This window comes from Neophocaena asiaeorientalis, unplaced genomic scaffold (assembly GCF_003031525.2).
Source record: "Neophocaena asiaeorientalis asiaeorientalis breed wild unplaced genomic scaffold, Neophocaena_asiaeorientalis_V1.1 scaffold30, whole genome shotgun sequence".
NCBI lineage: Eukaryota > Metazoa > Chordata > Mammalia > Artiodactyla > Phocoenidae > Neophocaena > Neophocaena asiaeorientalis.
The window spans coordinates 9,001,218-9,019,814 of NW_020174923.1; the positions used below are offsets into that span (position 1 = coordinate 9,001,218).

Genomic DNA, 18,597 nt, shown 5'->3' on the forward strand with positions numbered 1-18,597 from the left:
GTGGTGTCGGTGATGATGACGATGAGCGGCAAGAGAGGAGAGACTTTAGGGGCTCCCCAGAACAGAACTAGTCAAACTGTGCTCCTCAGATACCCACAGAAGACTTTAAAGGAGTCTGAGTGGGGAAAGGCTGGTGGGAGTGGGGAAAGCCTAATTTTTCCGAGGTGGCTTTAGGTTTAACTCCTTTGTGTTTTGGGAAAGTAGGTTCTGCTCTTTGTTTTCTGTTGTCTGGTTTTTACCACTGCACTAAGAAGACGGTGAGTGGTATTTTCAAATCAACTTAAGTCTATATTTGAAAATCAAAAATATTGCATTAAAATCATAACTTTCTGCTTTCTAGTTTTCAAGTCCTTTCCAGCTTTTAAATGCATTTATGTGTTCAAACTTTTTTTTTTTTTTTTTTGGCTGTGCAGGATGTGGTATCGTAGTTCCCCAACCAGGGATCAAACCAGCACCCTCTGCATTGAGAGTTCCAAGTCTTAACCACTGGACTGCCAGGGAAGTCCCCAAACTATTTTTTTTTTATATATTAAAGTACATAGGACACAGTTGATTCCCATTTTAAAACTTTTTGAGAAGGAAAAAATGAGAAAACAAGATAAAGTGAAAGAAGGAAAATAAAAAACTAGAGCAAAGAGTGGCACTTTGTGCATATCATGCTTGTCTCGGCACAGAAAGTTCTCTGAGGGGAGACGAGGTCTTGTTCATCTGTGCAGTATCGGTAGGGCTGTTGAACTTGCTTGTTCAGCAGAATGTGAGTGTCTCAGGGAACTGTCATCGGAGGACACTGTGACTAGAGTCACACAGGAACAGACTCTGTACGGGGCCCCAAACTGTAGGAGGAGAGGACCCTGTAAAGAAAGATCCTGGGGCTAGAGCTTTCTTTAATGTACCAGAACTGGGAACACTAAGGAGCAAAGGCCGGAAATCAAATTGTAGAACCACGGCATAGAGTAATTTTTACCATTTAGCCTTAACTTTTCGGTTTTTAATGTATTTAATGTTTATTTTGACCCTGTAAACACCCCCAACTGTGGTATTATCTTGGAAAAATCCGTATATCATTTTGGTGTTCTTGAAGTTTAATTACAATGAAAGGCATCGTAATATTTGTCTCTTTCATTTTGTTTCCTTATCCACTGTTTCCATTACAACTAAAAACATTTTAAGTAGAAAAATATTTTTAGTGGCTTACATGGTAATAACACATATAAGTGTATATAGCAGATTGACTTGTTAGCCTCACTTGAAGCCCCTCCAAATAGTTCCTTATATAAGGGTGGCCGTCTTTGCAAGCTTAGGACAGAAGTCCTCACCTGAAAATGGACTTGAGCTGTTCCGTGCACTGGTGAGAATTGAGCTTCTCCTTTAGGTTCCTTTAGTAGCAGTGACCCCCTGTCCTTTATACCTTCTGTGCCAAAACGCAGGTGTAAGTACCCGTTCAGTAAAACTCCCTTGGTGTTTGGGGGACATTTCTTTTTTTCTTCCTTCCTTTCTTCCTTTTTTTTTTTTATTGCCACACCACACAGCTTGAGTGATCTTAGCTCCCTGACCAGGGATTAAACACAGGGCCACAGCAGTGAAAGCACCGAGTCCTAACCACTGGATTGCCAGGGAATTCCCAGGGGGACATTTCATCTCATGCTTTCACCTCCTTCCCTCTTTTATCTCCTCTCCTCTAGCCTTCTCTCTCTCGTCTCCTTTGCCACCATGTGTACCGAGTTCCAGAACACTTAGCTCACCTTTGAGTTAGGAGCGCTGGTCTCCTGGCATACACCACTTGCAGACACATTCTCGCCTTTGAGAAAAGCGTCCTGTTGAGTGGATGACAACACATAGATTCCCCAGTGCTTGTTGGATGTAGCCCCCACTTGATCCAGCTACTGAAGCAGGTGATGGAGGGGAGTGAAGAGGGGAGAAGAGCGGTGCTAATGGCCTTTTGAGGAGCTGGATGAAGCACCTGCGAGGATGCGTGAGTCCACACGGAGAGACTGCTGGTGCACATTAACGTCTGAGCTTCTGACTTGCTTCTCCCAGGACTGAGGGCGGATCCGCTCAGAGGTCTTGCAGCCGCCCCAGACTCAATATGTCTGGATCTCAGTCCGTCATCTCCCTTTTTTCTCTCCTTCCCAGAACTGCCCTTACTCCAGTGTTCCCTATTATAGTTTAATATAGTTCCCTGTGCTCTACAGTAGGTCCCTGTTGTTTATCTATTTTATATATAGTAGTGTGTATCTGTTCATCCCAAACTCCTAATTTATCCCTCCCCCCGTCCCCTTTGGTCACTTTAAGTTTGTTTTCTATGTCTGTGAGTCTGTTTCTGTTTTGTAAATAAGTTCATTTGTATAACTTTTTTAGATTCCACATACAAGTGATATCATATGATATCTTCTTTCTATGTCAGTGGACATTTAGGCTGCTTCCATGTCTTGGCTATTCTAATAGTGCTGCCATGAACATAGGGGTGCATGTATCTTTTCCAATTATAGTTTTGTCTGGGTATATGCCCAGGAGTGGTATTGCTGGATCATATGGTAACTCTGTTTTTAGTTTTTTAGGGAACATCCGTACTGTTCTCCATAGTGGCTGCGCCAATTTACATTCCCACCAACAGTGTGTGAGGGTTTTCTTCTCTCCAGCGTTTATTATTTGTAGACTTTTCAGTGATGGCCATTCTGACCAGTGTGAGGTGATACCTCGTAGGTTTGATGTTAAGAACCTTTTGAAGTGTGTGAGTAGGCATTCATGATCTGCTGGAGGTGCATTTGGAAAGACTATTTGGTGCATTACTGAGAAGAGACTGGAGAGAAGCAGGAATGGGTCTGGGGGAGACAGTTAGAAATTCTCCTAGATTCTCATAGGAGAATCCAGTCGTAGTAAGTGAATGTGTCCTAGAGACTCCAGTGTGTAAACGCACAGGCGAGACTTCATCCTGCCCTCTGTCGGCTCGGGTGCTGGGGCTCCTGCCAGCACTGCCTCGTTGGTGCTGAGCTGGCTCTGCTGCCCTTGAGCTCTTCCTCTTCACCCCAGGGAAGGACTGAGCGGTGGAACTTGATCACTGTGGGGGCCATCCCTTCAGCAAACAGACACACTTGTTAGAAAGAGCCCGGGCTGCACGGCGACGCTACATACCCTTGATACACCTTTATGGATGTGTGTGTTTTTTTTAACCTAATGACTAATATTTTTCATGAGATTTGGGATTTTTAAAATTTACGTGAATGAAAAAAATCCTTTTTCTCACAGGATTATCTCCTTAATTGCAACGTTAGCCTTTGGTCCTTGGCCCTTTGTTGCTCTTGTAAAGCTCTAAGGGCAGAGGACTATCCGTGAAAGTAGAGAATTCAGGTATTTATCAGCATGTTGATTCAGTGTTTTTCATGTAATTTTTCTCCTCCTTGTTTTCCATCTCCCCTTTTCAGGTTTAGTTACTGTATTTTTTTTTTTTTTTTTTTTTTTTTTTTTTTTTTTTGGCTGCACTGCACAGCTTGTGGGATCTTAGTTTCCCAAACAGGGATTGAACCCGGGCCCTCGGCATTGAGAGTGTGGAGTCCTAACCGCTGGACCGCCGGGGAATTCCCTAGTTACTGTATTAAATTCATTACTTGCCTTACCCTCTCTCGAGAAGTTTATAAATTATTTTATCTTGTAAAATGTTATGTAGGATGTTATATAGCTCAAAATGTAATGATCTACATTTATTTTTCTCACAAGCAACAACATTGCTCCTACATTTTATCATCTCATAATGTCAGAAATTAAATAATATTTACTATTTACAGTTTTATGTTTTGATTATAAATATTTGTAGAAAATTCCAAAACAAAACCATCTGAGTAGGAGGATGGCATATTTTGGAATTGTTTTACATTATTTATTGAAAACTCATTGGGTTTTATGGGTTTTTTATATGCAAACAATGTAGTTCTTGGATTGTTCATTTTAAATGAAATAAATCAGTTTGATTATAAAAATGCTTTACATGTGAAAAGATATTCAACATTACTAATCATTAAGGAGAAGCAGACCAAAACCACAATGAGATACCACTTCACACCCATTAGGCTGGCTGTTATTCAAAAATCAGAATATAACAAGTGTTGGCAAGGATGTGGAGAAATTGGAACCCTGGTGTATTGCTGGTATAGTGTTTCATCTTGGGATGAGGGATAGTGGTGATGGTTTCACAAAATGAATGTACTTAACACTGCTGAATTATATACTCAAAAATGGTTAAAATGGAAAATTATATTTTACCAGAAAAAAAATCTTCTCTCCAATATTGTAGTTGAGATTGACAGTGTCACCTATGTTGCTAGGTATTTTTGTGTGTGATTCTTATGTAGTGTATATAAACTCTAGGTTACAGATTTTAGAGCTGAGAACCTTAGGGCTTAGGCGGTTAGTCCGTCGCCGTCTTTGTAGAGTGAGAAATGGCTTCAGATTGTTCAGCTAATTGGTGGCTTTAGCTAAACTCATATTTGGTTCTATACATTGATTCTTTCGTTTGTCCAACAAACATTTATTGGTTGCCTAATATGTGGCAAGCATTATGGATATAAAACCTTGCTAGGGGCTTCCCTGGTGGCGCAGTGGTTGAGAGTCCGCCTGCCGATGCAGGGGACACGGGTTCGTGCCCCGGTCCGGGAAGATCCCACATGCCGCGGAGCAGCTGGGCCCGTAAGCCATGGCCGCTGAGCCTGTGCGTCCGGAGCCTGTGCGTCCGGAGCCTGTGCTCCGCAACGGGAGAGGCCACAACAGTGAGAGGCCCGCATACCAAAAAAAAAAAAAAAAAAAACCTTGCTAGGCCAGGCTGGTAACCGGCTACTCCTGGGTGTAGGTTGCAGTGAGTGCTCTCCTAGTCAAGAGGTAGGTGGCCTGCCTTTGGGTAAACCTTGTCCCTGCAGAGGCAAGACCGAGGGAGAGTGAACTGTGGTAGGTTTGCTGACAAAAAGTGATAATCTTTGGTTTTTGTTTGTTTGTTTGTTTTTAATTGGGGTATAGTTGTTTTACAGTGTTGTGTTAGTTTCTGCTGTACAGCGAAGTGGAGTTCCCTGTGCTATACAGCAGGTTCTCATTAGTTATCTGTTTTATACATATTAGTGTATATATGTCAGTCCCACTCTCCCAATGCATCCCATCCTACCTTTCCCCACTTGATGTCCATACGTTTGTTCTCTACGTCTGTGTCTGTGTTTCTGCCTTGGAAACTGGTTCATCTGTACCATTTTTCTAGATTCCACATATGTGCATTAATATATGATATTTGTTTTTCTCTTTCTGACTTACTTCACTCTATATGACAGTCTCTAGGTCCATCCATGTCTCTACAAGTGACCCGAAATTTCGTTCCTTTTTATGGCCGAGTAATATTCCATTGTACATATGTACCACACCTTTATCCATTCATCTGTCAATGAGCATTTAGGGATAATCTCTGTTTTTTAACTTGGTCTTATTTTCAGTGTTAAATGATGAGTGGCTCATTGATCTCTTTATTTTGAAGGCCACCAGGGAAGCCCTCGTTGATCTCTTTAAATTGGTTGTTACATTAGCTAGTTTTTATAGTATAGGCAAAACTAACAGAGGAAATTGTCATAAACCAGGGTAGCAGAGCCAACCCCTAATATCAATATTTGGCAATAAAGAACTTCGTTGTTTTATGGTAATTTAGATACCTAAAGTTTTCTGTTGCCTATCTTCATTTTCCCTTTGTAGTTTTCACCTGGAATTACCTGCCTACTTTTTAAAAAATATTTACTTCTTTATTTTCTTAAGAACAAAAGCCTCGGATTTCCCAGGTTATGCAGTGGTTAAGAATCTGCCTACCAATGCAGGGGACACAGGTTCGAGCCCTGGTCTGGGAAGACCCCACATGCCTCGGAGTAACTAAGCCCGTGCGCCACAACTACTGAAGCCCACGCGCCTAGAGCCCGTGCTCTGCAGCAAGAGAAGCCACCGCAGTGAGAAGCCCACACTCGCCGCAACTAGAGAAAGCCTGTGCGCGGCAACGAAGACCCAATGCTGCCAAACATTTTTTAAAAAGAAGAATAAAAACCTCTTACAAGCGACACAGTTGATTTTTTTTTGTTGTTTTTTGACCACTCTGTGCAGCATATGGGATCTTAGTTCCCCTACCAGGGATCGAACCCATGCCCCCGGCACTGGGAACACGGAACCTTAACCACTGGACTGCCAGGGAAGTACCTACCTGCCTACTTTAGAGTCACCTAGACCATCATTCTAAATTTATTACATTCCTTTCAGTCGCGGCCAGTTAGCTCAGTTGGTTAGAGCGTGGAGCTGATACATTCATTACATTCGTTGTAAATCAGGCAACAGAAGTCATTGGTTTTGGGGTTTTTTTTAAGGTTGGAGTTAGTTTTGGTATGTTCTTTCTAGTGATGGTGATAATTCTTTGAATACTTCCTCTTTTAGCTCCATCAAATTATAAAAGAGATTGCGGGGGGAACCCAGTTTGACTGTCCATGAGTAAGATATTTCTTGTTGAAGTTAATTTGCAGAGAACATAATAATGAAAATGTTCTAAAAGAGAGAAATATTTAATTGCAATTATCTGTATATCATACTATTTAAAGAAACTCTGTCAACGATTTCTAAACTGTGTGAGGTCTTGAGTGATGCATACTTCGAATGAAGTCTATTGGAAAATTCGTTGGAATATAAGTTTGATTGCAATGTTAGAAATACTCAAAAAATTAGGAAATTAAAGGAGGTAAATAACAGATACCAAATACTAGCTTCTTTAAAAGGATCCTAAGAGTGAAAAGATATAAATACTATAGAAGATATCGTATAAAGTTATTCTGGGGATCTCCAAAGAAAAGGCTAAATTAAGGAAGTAGAAAGCAAATGTAGAAGGAATCCATAGAGATCCGAGAAGATACCAGATATAGGGCTGAGAATATTTTTTATTAATGCACAGGAAACCAGGATAAACCATAATCCCTGGTAATAACAGATAAAGTAGTATAAATGTAATCAAGTCGTTCTAACTCTTGTACCCTTGATAACATGAGAGATCATTTTCTAAAACCACTTCTCTCTCTCTCCCTCCATCCCCCACCCCCAAAATATTGGTTCTGTTATATGATTCTGTGGGACATTTACAATTCTTTTCTACCAAGTGAGCTGTGTAACTTCTATCTAATACTATGAGTCATTAGAAGTCTTGAAAAGAACTGCAAATTGCACTCAGCATCCATGGGAGCTTCAGTGTTGTAGCCAGCGTTTCCCAGAAGCTGAGTATTCACAGGTGTGGCACAGTCCCATAGATTGCAAACTGCTTCCAGTTAAGCCACTTTCTTTACTACAGATGCTTTCGGAGCTGCTCCTGGGCTAACGTGCGTTGTGACTCTTCTCAATAGTATGGTGTAGTGGTAAGAATTAAAGTAATTTTAGAAGCGTTAACTCTTTCTTGAATGGGAGCTACTTAGAAGACAAATAACTTTTTTCTTGAAGTCATTTTTTAGTATTTGTCATTCAGAATTGAAAACTCGAAATAAAGAGCTTCCCCCAAAGACTAGTTTTAACAGTTGATTCAGCGATAAGTGGGAGGAGAATCTGACTTTGAACTTGTTTCATCTTTTTCAGAAATCGGCCACAGTGGGCTGGCAGAGCACTATGAAAGTTCCCACTGGGGACAGCAGCCCACTTACAGGAGCGAAGCCAACGGCAGCTGGGATAAAGTGATAATAGACAGGACCGATAAGGAGGCGTGGCCTTCCATCCCGGGAACAGAGGCTGAATCTGCCTCAGAATGTACGACAGACACTGACTGTACCTCCAGCTGTGGCTCAGAGAACAGTAGCATGGCTACAGGGAGTGCCCAGGGCAGCTTCACTGGACATACCAAGAAGACGAACGGCAATAATGGCACCAACGGCGCACTCGTCCAAAGCCCTTCTAATCAGAGTGCCCTTGGGGCGGGGGGAGCAAACGGTAATGGAAATGCAGCCAGAGTGTGGGGCGTAGCCACGGGCTCCAGCTCCGGCCTGGCTCACTGCTCCCTCAGTGGTGGGGATGGAAAGATGGACAACATGATCGGAGATGGGAGAAGTCAGAATTGCTGGGGTGCTTCCAACTCCAGTGCTGGCATTAATCTTAACCTTAATCCCAATGCCAACCCAGCTGCCTGGCCTGTACTTGGACATGAAGGAACTGTGGCGACAGGCAACCCTTCCAGTATTTGCGGTCCAGTCAGTGCCATAGGTCAAAACATGGGCAACCAGAATGGGAACCCAGCGGGCACTTTAGGTGCTTGGGGAAACTTGCTGCCGCAAGAGAGCACAGAACCACAAACGTCCACTTCTCAGAATGTGTCTTTCAGCGTACAACCTCAGAACCTTAACACTGATGGACCAAATAACACTAACCCCCTGAACTCTTCACCAAACCCTATCAATGCAGTGCAGACAAACGGACTGCCAAACTGGGGCATGGCTGTTGGTATGGGGGCCATCATCCCGCCCCACCTGCAAGGCCTTCCTGGTGCTAACGGATCATCAGTTTCTCAAGTCAGTGGGGGTGGCAGTGAAGGAATCAGCAGTTCTGTGTGGGGACTGTCCCCAGGTAACCCTGCCACAGGAAATAGCAATTCTGGGTTCAATCAGGGGAATGGCGACACTGTGAACTCGGCATCAAGTGCTAAGCAGAATGGCTCCAGCAGTGCTGTGCACAAGGAGGGAAACGGAGGGAACGCGTGGGATTCGGGACCTCCTGCTGGTCCTGGCATCCTCGCCTGGGGGCGGGGCAGTGGCAACCATGGCGTCGGTAACCTCCATTCGGGAGCTTGGGGCCACCCCAGCAGAAGCCCCTCTAACGGGGTGAACGGGGACTGGGGAAAGCCCCCAAACCAGCATTCCAGTAGCGACATCAATGGGAAAGGATCAACAGGGTGGGAGAGTCCTAGTGTCAGCAGCCAGAATCCTGCCACGCAGCCTGGCAGCGAACACACGAACTCTTGGGCCAAAGCTGCATCTTCTGGAACGACAGCAAGTGAAGGAAGCAGCGACGGTTCTGGCAGCCACAACGAAGGAAGCGCTGGGAGGGAAGGAACAGAAGGCCGAAGGCGAGACAAAGGGATTCTAGACCAAGGGCACATCCAATTGCCAAGGAACGATCTTGACCCAAGAGTTCTGTCTAATACTGGTTGGGGACAGACTCCAGTAAAGCAAAACACTGCCTGGGAATTTGAAGAATCCCCGAGGTCTGAGAGAAAGAATGACAATGGGACAGAGGCCTGGGGTTGTGCAGCTACTCAGCCTTCAAACTCAGGGGGGAAGAACGATGGGTCCATCATGAACAGTACAAATACCTCTTCAGTATCGGGGTGGGTCAGCTCACCACCTGCTGCTGCGCCAGCAAACACAGGTTGGGGAGAGAGCAGCAGCAAAGCGCCAAATGGCCCCGGGGTTTGGGGGGACACGATAAGCTCTACTGCTGTTAATAATGCTGCTGCGGCCAAGAGTGGCCACGCTTGGAGTGGGACCGTAAATCAGGAGGACAAGTCACCCACCTGGGGTGAGCCTCAAAAACCCAGAGCTCAGAACTGGGGAGATGGACACAAATCGAATCCAGCCTGGAGTGCAGGAGGGGGAGATTGGGCAGACTCGTCTTCTGTCCTTGGACACTTGGGGGATGGGAAAAAAAATGGCTCTGGATGGGATGCTGACAGTAATCGATCAGGGTCTGGTTGGAATGAGGCTCCAAGGTCTGGGACCAGTGGCTGGGGCAACGGCACAAATGCAAAGGTGAATCCAGGGACAAGCTGGGGAGAGTCTTTAAAGCCCGGCCCGCAACAGAACTGGGCGAGCAAACCCCAAGACAGCAGCGCAAGGAACTGGGGAGGAGCCACTTCCGTTAAACAGACAGGAGCAGGGTGGATTGGGGGGCCGGTCCCTGTCAAACAGAAGGACAGCAGTGAGGCCACGGGCTGGGAGGAACCTTCCCCGCCATCTATTCGACGCAAAATGGAAATTGATGATGGTACCTCAGCTTGGGGCGACCCGAGCAACTACAACAATAAAACTGTAAACATGTGGGACAGAAACAACCCGGGCATCCAGAGCAGTGCCTCGGTCAGCACCACCACCAGCACCAGCACCACCACCGCGAGCACCAACGCAAACGTGGCCGAGGCGCCCCCGACACACCAGGCCAGCGCCCAGCTGAACCGATCGCCACTGCTCGGTCCAGGTACGTGGGGGGCTGTGTGTTCCTTTAGAGGCAGAGAAAAAATGTTTATTCTCATTACATTTGCACACATACGCGACTAGCGTTTTTGTAGCAAGTAACGTTAAACTGATTTTAGTGCCCTTCACCTTACAATATCGTATTGAATGTCACCCAAAGAGAAGAAAGTTAAGTAGGATTCTCTGATAGCTTTTGATTCAAGAAAAAAAAACATGAAGCACCTTCAAAAGAAAGGAGAGGGAAGAAGAAATACGTCCTCTTAGGAAAGATTGAGGACCGTGATGTTAGTTTGTGTTTACGTATTACAAAGTCTTTTTTGTTTTTTTGGTTTTTTTTGGGGGGCCTCACTGCACGGCACGGCATGTGGGATCTTAGTTCCCCGACCAGGGATGGAACCCGTGCCCCCTGCAGTGGAAGCTCAGAGTGTTAACCATTGGACTGCCAGGGAAGTCCCAAGTCTTCACTTCCTTATGAGATAAACCACTGGTTCTCAACACCAGAGGGCTTTTGTTAGGATTCCCCAGGAGCTTGGGGACTGGGGGATACGAATCTGAGAGATTGCTAGTGTCATTGGTCTGGAGGTTCAGATCCATTCTGGAGCTGGGACACAGTACAGTGACAATCTAGAGAAATACCCCATGCCTGCCTTTTGATCAGAGATGGTAAGCTGCCCTTCCCAGTCCTTCTCAGACTCGGGGTCTCACTGGCGGTGGAGGGTGTGAAGTGTGTCAGCTGGCTTGGAGCAGAGCCGCCGCCTCAGCTCTGCCCAGAGGCCTGGGGTAAGTCTGAGCCAGACCTGCAAGCGTAGCCCTTACTTACATTTCTAAGGAAGTGAAAGCAGATCCTGAAGTACAGCCCGATTATCTCGTGCACTTAGAAATAAATATTCTGGGACACCTAAAAATCTATTTGCAGACACAGGAGAACATTGAATATTAATTAATAAAACATTTGATGAATAACTTATCTTCACAGTAAACTCTGAATCTAGCAGTGAGATTAAGGGAGAATCTCCAGAGACGGCTTCTTTCACCCCTGAACTTTGTCGGGTTTCGTTAAGACGTACAGATAATTTGAGAGGGATTGGGAGGTGGTGGGGTGAGGGGTTAGAGAGATAACTACCCGGTTAATTTAGAGTCAAATATGAAGGCCATTGTAGGCTTGATCTGAGTGAAACCAGTGACATGGTGGGGTCATGATATCTTGCCTAGGGCTGTGTCCTCCCACGGTGGATGGAAGTGAAACGTAGGGCCACATGTCAGAGAACCAGAAGAGTACTGCTAATGTCGCTCCTACTCCAGAACATTTTGTAATCCGTATTCTACATACCTATCTACCTATTCTCCTCAGCTCCTCGGAAATGGGTCTCATGACCCTTGGCCAGGCATTCAGCTGTGCCGGTGGTAATCCCTGTAGCTGTCTCATGAGGTTGGAGGAGGCCCCAGCCAGAAGTGGACTTGACTTTGCATTGTATTCTTATTCTAATGATATTATATTTGCTTTATCGTTTAGTTTTCTGGCACAAACATAACCAAAGGCAGAGATTGTGTGAGTTAATCACGGAAGAAGCGTATCACCCATTCGATGAACTAAAACTTGGAAGAAATTGGATTTGGGAATCCTCTCCCTAGGTAGATAAAACACATGTGCTGTTTCTCTAAGTCTCCTTAGAGCAGAAGCTGGAGGACATTGTCCTGCCTGCAAGCCGCCCTGTCCTAGAAGCTCAATTGCTCTTTTATCATCCTTTGGTATAAAAATGATACTCAAAAGTAGAGTCACCTGCAGATGGAGTGAATCAGCAAGAGGCAGTTAGAGCATGACTGTTTTCACACCATAACTTCAGAAATCGATCTCACCGACCCCTCCAGCCAGAGGAATTCTACTTTAAGCACCACGCAGTAGTTACTGAAAGAGGACTGGGCTGTGAGCCATCAGTGCTTTGTGTGGGTATGAGATTTTTCTTGGGTTTCAGTTTGGTTAGGCTGTTTATACTTTCCTGTGTGTTGAGGGACTTGGTAAGTCGGGCTGGACGTGAAGGAGGACCAGGGAATCAGAAGTCCTGCTCAAGAAGTAGGAGGAGATGCCTGTCAGTGCAGGTCCTGCGGATACACATGAAGGTTTTCACTTTAGGTACCTTCAGTTCAAAATGAATAGAAAAATGAGACAAAGATGCCATTTGCCCCTCGACACAGCATATCAATAAGAAAGAGTTAGCCCATTTAAAATCGGCATTAATGCACTAAAATAAAAACCTATTTTTCTGTTTCTGATACCTACCCTCTGTGATGACCCAGTAAGACGGGCAAAGGCAGCTCTTCCTAAGAGGCTGTTGTGCAACTTGAGACCACGTGGTCAGCTTTAAAAAGGACCCTTATCTGTAACCCTCAGATAGACTCCCCTGTTTTTGGAACAGAAGTGTCAAACAAATGCCCGAGAAACAGGGCGTTCTAAAAATTATGGGCTGCTTTGCATCTGACTGAGCAAACTCTTCCACATAAAGCTTCACTCTAAGTACCTATCCTGATTTCAAATGTGAAGAATTAATTGTTGCTGCAGTAAATGAGAAAAATTGTTGCTGCTCTGCCCTCCATAAGCCAGTAGCCATCCAAGCATTGTAATAAGTTTACATTAGGCTTACGTGCCATCATTATGAACAAACTCCCATCTCGTTAATACTTAAGTTAGTACCTAAAAATACCAAGCGCATAGCAAGCACTCAAAGGCCTAATCAATTAAATTTTCAGTCCTTTAGTTTTCCTTCACTTAATTGTAAGTGGTCACTTTTTAACTGAACCTTTCTTCCCCAAAAGGAGTGCCTGTCACACTTGTAGAACTCTCTAAGTAGCATCCATGGAACAAGCTAGCATTGATGTCTTATTTCACGGAATAACGAATGAATACCACCTCCCAGCTTAACTATCTGTAGTGCTTAGGATGAGAATCTTTGAGTCGGGTGAAGATTCTCTTTCTCTAGGTTCTGTTTCCTGGCCTCTTACCTGCTCTGTGCTCATTTTCTCGCCAGTCTTCTGGGCCTGCAGCACTTGGGCACCCTGGTTTTCTCCGTTCTGATAGAAAGATAAAGAATGTACAGTAAGTCCCCTACATACCAACCTTCAAGTTGCGAACTTTCAAAGATGTGAATGTGCGTTCACGTGTCCAATTACGTTAGTTCACATTGAAACGGAGCAGGACCCTAGGGTCCTTGCCCCCTCCCACCGTGTCCTCAGCCTGCCTTTTGTCTGTGCAAAAACTTCGGCCAAAGAATTAGTTTAATCAGAGAAGTGAGAAAATGCAGAAACAAAGGAAAACAGAGGAGACCAAATAATAATAGTTTAGTCAGTAAACATAGTCAAGGACCTTTATTTCCTCCTCATTGGCTGTAGATAGTATTCTGAGCCGTATCCTGTGAGCTGTCTTATAGATACTGAAACCCACACCAGGTGGCAGAAGTTGTCTACATGCTGAGCAGGCTGTAGCCATGACATAAGCTGCCACAATTCCAAGAATTGGCCTCAAGGAAATGGGAACAAACAGACCCTGGAACTGAAGATTAACGGTACCTAAAGCAATCCAGATGACTCTGGTCAGACCACTGATGACCAATTTCAAGATGCCTGTCAGAGCTGACTGTATTGTTTCTACATGTAGCCCCCTCCCTCTGTCTCTAAAAGCTGTTGCCCCCTGATTGTCGGGGGAGGGGGGAGTCGGCCTTTGGACAGGCGTCCGCCCTCCCCACCCTCCCCGCTTGTTGCCAGCATCCGCAGTAAAGCAAACTTTCATTTGCACCAGCCTGGCCTCTTCATTGGCTTTTGAGTGGCGAGCAGCGGACCTGGGTTCGGTTAACAACATGTCTGGCATACGTTGTCACGCGCGTGCGTCCTCTACAAGTGGCTGTGCTTTGTGTACTGTACTGTCCAGTGCTGTATAGAGCACAGTCGCGCAGTGTCTTTACTTCAAGCCCAGGATGAGTGAGTGAAAGTGCAGCTCACCCTCTGCCTCCTGTTGCTGACGATCCTTCAGCTCTACCGTCTCCCACCTCCTCTCCCTCCTCCAGTCAGTAACGCTTCTTGCCTGTTCACTCCATGCCAGCCCCTGTACTGTACGCCAGCTGTTGTACTGGGACTACTGTACTTCTCAAGGTTCTGTACTGTGAGATTAAAAATGTTCTCTTTCTCTGTGTTTTTTATGTAGTATTTGTGTGAAAAGTACTATAAACCTATTACAGTACAGTACTATATAGCTGATTGTGTTAGTTGGGTACCTAGGCTAACTTTGTTGAACTTACGAACGCACTCTCGGAACGTAACTCGTTCGTATGTAGGGGACTTACTGTATATTTAAAACGGACTGAAAGCTACATATTCTGGTAGCATCTCATTGCTGTTGTTATTTTATTCCCAGCACTGTGTTTGTTCAGTTGAAGAAGGGAGATAATTGGGACTTCTCTGGTTAAAGACTGTGCTTCCACCGCAGGGGGCATGGGTTCGATGCCTGGTCAGGGAACTAAGATCCCGCATGCGGTGTGGCCAAAAAAAAAAAAAAGGGGGGAGGTTGGGGGGGAATGACTCCTGTATCCCATGGACCATCTTTTAAAACTTTAATATCAACGTTTTAATGCAAGATAGAAATTTGCTCAGCCTCATTAAGCCCAACTTTAGAAGAACTTCTATAAAATTATTAACAACAGGGATACCAAATTCACTTGAGCAATAAACATTAAAAGTGGAGATCGTATTTATTTTGGTAGTATGTATTTGAAATTATCTCCTAGCTACCGAAAATATTTGCTTTGCATCAAAACGTTCTGGTGTGCCTGGGTTTTTAGCATCTCTTCCAGAGGCTCTCGGTTGTCAGGTGGTGCACTCATTCTGATGTGTATGTTAGTTTGGCCTTGTAGGTAAATTATTTTCTTGCCAGAGATCAACTTAAACTGGAAATGTTGTTTTCTTGCTTTTCTGAGTGAGCAATTCTTCTTCCATTTATTTCTAAGGTTTTAGAACCTGCTGCTTGCAGACCGTTTGCCTCCCATATAAAAATACTCTGTAGACATTCCTGCTGCTTTCTCAGGAATTAAAACCTCTTTAACTATAATTACCAGGGTTTTAACACTTATTCTTAGTTTTGACTTAAATAATTTGTAGTACTGTATTTCAAAGAGATGGCAGTATAAGGGTGACAGACAGATTTTAGGTGAATTTGTTATTTAATTACTAAGAGTAAATCAGTTTTTTTTTTTGTTTTTTTTTTGTTTTTTTTTTTTTTTTGCGGTATGCGGGCCTCTCACTGTTGTCGCCTCTCCCGTTGCGGAGCACAGGCTCCGGACGCGCGGGCTCAGCGGCTCACGGCTCACGGGCCCAGCCGCTCCTACGGCATGGGGGATCTTCCCGGACCGGGGCACAAACCCATGTCCCCTGCATCGGCAGGCGGACTCTCAACCACTGCGCCACCAGGGAAGCCCTAAATCAGTATTTTTATAGCTGATTGGCCTTTAGCAACACCTGTATTATTTTATCTTCCCCAAACTTCCATAATTTTTGTCATCTGTGTTAATTTTCCTAATTTAATTTTGTCCCTTCGATTTGTAAAACTCCTCCCAAAATGCGTTATTGTTTTATGTGTAATTATAGGTAATATTACAGTTAGCAATTGCCAACAACAGCAGTTAGGGCTAACTTCCTGATACTGGTAATAGTTTACATAATATATTACTCAGCATAGAGCTTGTAGTTTTAAGTGATTCATAGGTAGCATGTACTTTTATTGTGAATCAATATTATTGCATTTTATTAGAGTAAAGCATCATGGGAGCTGATCGCATGCTGTTTCTAGTCAGAAAATTAATAAATTTCATAATGGAGATGGTACTATCCATATTTTAACCAAATAACTTAAAATTTGTGGTTGGCTACTTGTATTTTATGCTTTCTATTCTTCAGTTAGTATTTAAAACATTCACAGTTCTGTCTCCGAGAAACTGTATCTGTATGAAGACTACAAGTGACATGACCTGTCATTGTGACTATCGGTAGTGTCAAGTGAGCTTATGGGCAAAAGCAAAAAGATCAGAATTTGGGTTGATTCGGAAAAAGTGAAGTTTGCATATATAACATAAAATGTTTTTCTTACTAAAGTATAAAGAAGGTGGGGAGATCCTTACTGTTGCCTGGTCTCGTGACCTCTTCTGTGCCTGTAGATAGTGATGCCATAACCTTCTGGATTCATCAGGGACCCTTATCTAGTTTCATTGCATCCCAGTCCCAGATCAGGATGCTATGGCAACAGGACTGGGTGGAGGAATGAAAGAAGAATTCTGAAAAATTCTTGCAAAAAATACTTGCAATCAGTGTGTTTGTTGGAACCACGCTTATCCATAATTCCTCCACTCTGTTCCCATCTTTAAAGATGAATGCCTCAGCTCTTTCTCAGCCCACTGCTGGTACCTGAGAATTGTCTGGGTTCTCTATTATTACTTTATTTGTACATGTCTAATCTGCCATCTTCTCACTTCTTTGCCCAGATATATGTCTTTGATGGTTGGTCAAAAGATAAGCAAAAATAATTTTCAGTGTATATTTGCCACTTGTAAATTTTTTTATAAGAGATTAATGTAACATGAAATTTCTTTTAGGTTGTTGTGTATAATACCAGAAGTAAAAGAGCTACTTCTTAAACTGTAGTTTTTAAACTATTCTTTTAAACTCTATCATGTTGCAAATACTGTGAATTGAATAGTTTTTAATATAATGGACTTTTAAGTGGGTAGGGGTCAGGAGTGAGAAAAATGCAACTTTAAAAAAAACTGAACAAATCTGATTAGATTCAATATTGTCTCCTTTTCGCTTTCTACTAAAAGCCATCCTAAAGATAGATTCTCTCAAAATTATTTTGAACTTGAAATTACCATTTTTACTTTCTCTCTGTGTTCCATTTTTATTGTTTTCTCTCTCCCCTGGTGCCCTTTTCAGTTTCGTCAGGCTGGGGAGAAATGCCTAATGTTCATTCAAAGGCTGAAAACTCTTGGGGAGAGCCATCCTCCCCTTCTACCCTGGTTGATAACGGCACAGCAGCATGGGGCAAGCCGCCCAGCAGCGGCAGCGGATGGGGGGACCAGCCCACCGAGCCGGCGGTGACGTTTGGAAGAGCCGGCGCCCCCGCTGCCGCCCCAGCCCTGTGCAAACCAGGTGAGCTGTGCTTCCTGCCCTGGGTTGGCCGGTTCGAGATGGACCCGGGTCGTCTGTTTAGAGGGATGCTTCTCATTGAATTTTAAGAATTAGTGTTTTAGGACGCTTTCCTCATTTTTAAGTCTAACGTTAAACTAAAACTGTAAAGAAATATTTGCCCTGTCTGATACAAGGACACAAGGGAGCTTTTAACAGAAGTCCATGTTCTCCTTTTCACAAAAAAATAAATACAAGGATCAGAGCAATAAAGCATAGCTGCTTGATGGTTAGTAGCCTCCACGCTTCTTCAGCAGTGTTCTCCTACCTGCCATTCAAACTCTTTAAACTTGCTATTTCACTGAGCAAGGTGGATAAGGCAGGCCATTTTTCTTTTTGAGATTAGGTTTTGAAACATACATTACTTAACAGCAGTCTGACACTTGCTTTGCTTTCAAGTAAACAAAATTCTGCTTTAGATTCTCCAGGTTTATGCTTCTTCTCTCTTTTTTTCTTTTCTTAAAGAGAAAAACCATGCTGTGTTTTCCTCCCATTATCTGAAAGTATGATAAGTATACATATAAAATGTACATCCTTACAAATGACCAGATCATGTTTACCAAGTGGAATCCTGTAACGTGTGGCTGTTTTGCAATGTGATACTTACGACAAGAGCATGAATATGTTTGCTGATTTAAGTCTGATATTAAAATTAATTGTTCACATGGCTGCAGAAGCTCGGGGTTTTTTTTTTTTTTTTTTGGCTTTTTTAAATGTCTCTACATCATTAAATGTCTCAGATCTTAAAATGAAACTTTATTGTTTTAGTATTTTGTTACTAACACTGGATAGTATGCTCTGTATACCAACCATTCTGCTGGATTATTTATTTCATTTATATTACTTCTTGTTATACATCTAAAGGATGGGGAGCTCCTGGGTATTTAGATTCAGGCACTGGGGTAGTATATTTGTTTTTAATAATTTGTCCTTGGAGGCCTAATTATATGCCTGTCCACCTTGTAAGCCTCATGTCTTCATCGTCTTACAGACTCTAGTAACAGTACTGTCATCTGACCTTTGTCCTTCTTCAGATTCCCCAGGAAGTGAAAATTTGGGGTAATTTTTTTTTGCGGTACGGCCGCTCCGCGGCATGTGGGATTTTCCCGGACCGGGGCACAAACCCATGTCCCCTGCATCGGCAGGCGGACTCTCAACCACTGCG

General features: G+C 43.7%; 1 protein-coding gene across 1 annotated transcript in view; it reads left to right on the forward strand.

Moving 5' to 3' along the window:
* TNRC6C (trinucleotide repeat containing adaptor 6C) overlaps nucleotides 1-18,597 on the forward strand; it is an 82,717-nt gene that overhangs the window by 29,246 nt on the left and 34,874 nt on the right. Inside the window, exons 4-5 of the mRNA XM_024760854.1 lie at nucleotides 7,615-10,218; nucleotides 17,181-17,396. Coding sequence (XP_024616622.1) covers nucleotides 7,833-10,218; nucleotides 17,181-17,396 — 2,602 coding nt within the window. The 5' untranslated portion in view covers nucleotides 7,615-7,832. The remainder of the gene's footprint in view (nucleotides 1-7,614; nucleotides 10,219-17,180; nucleotides 17,397-18,597) is intronic.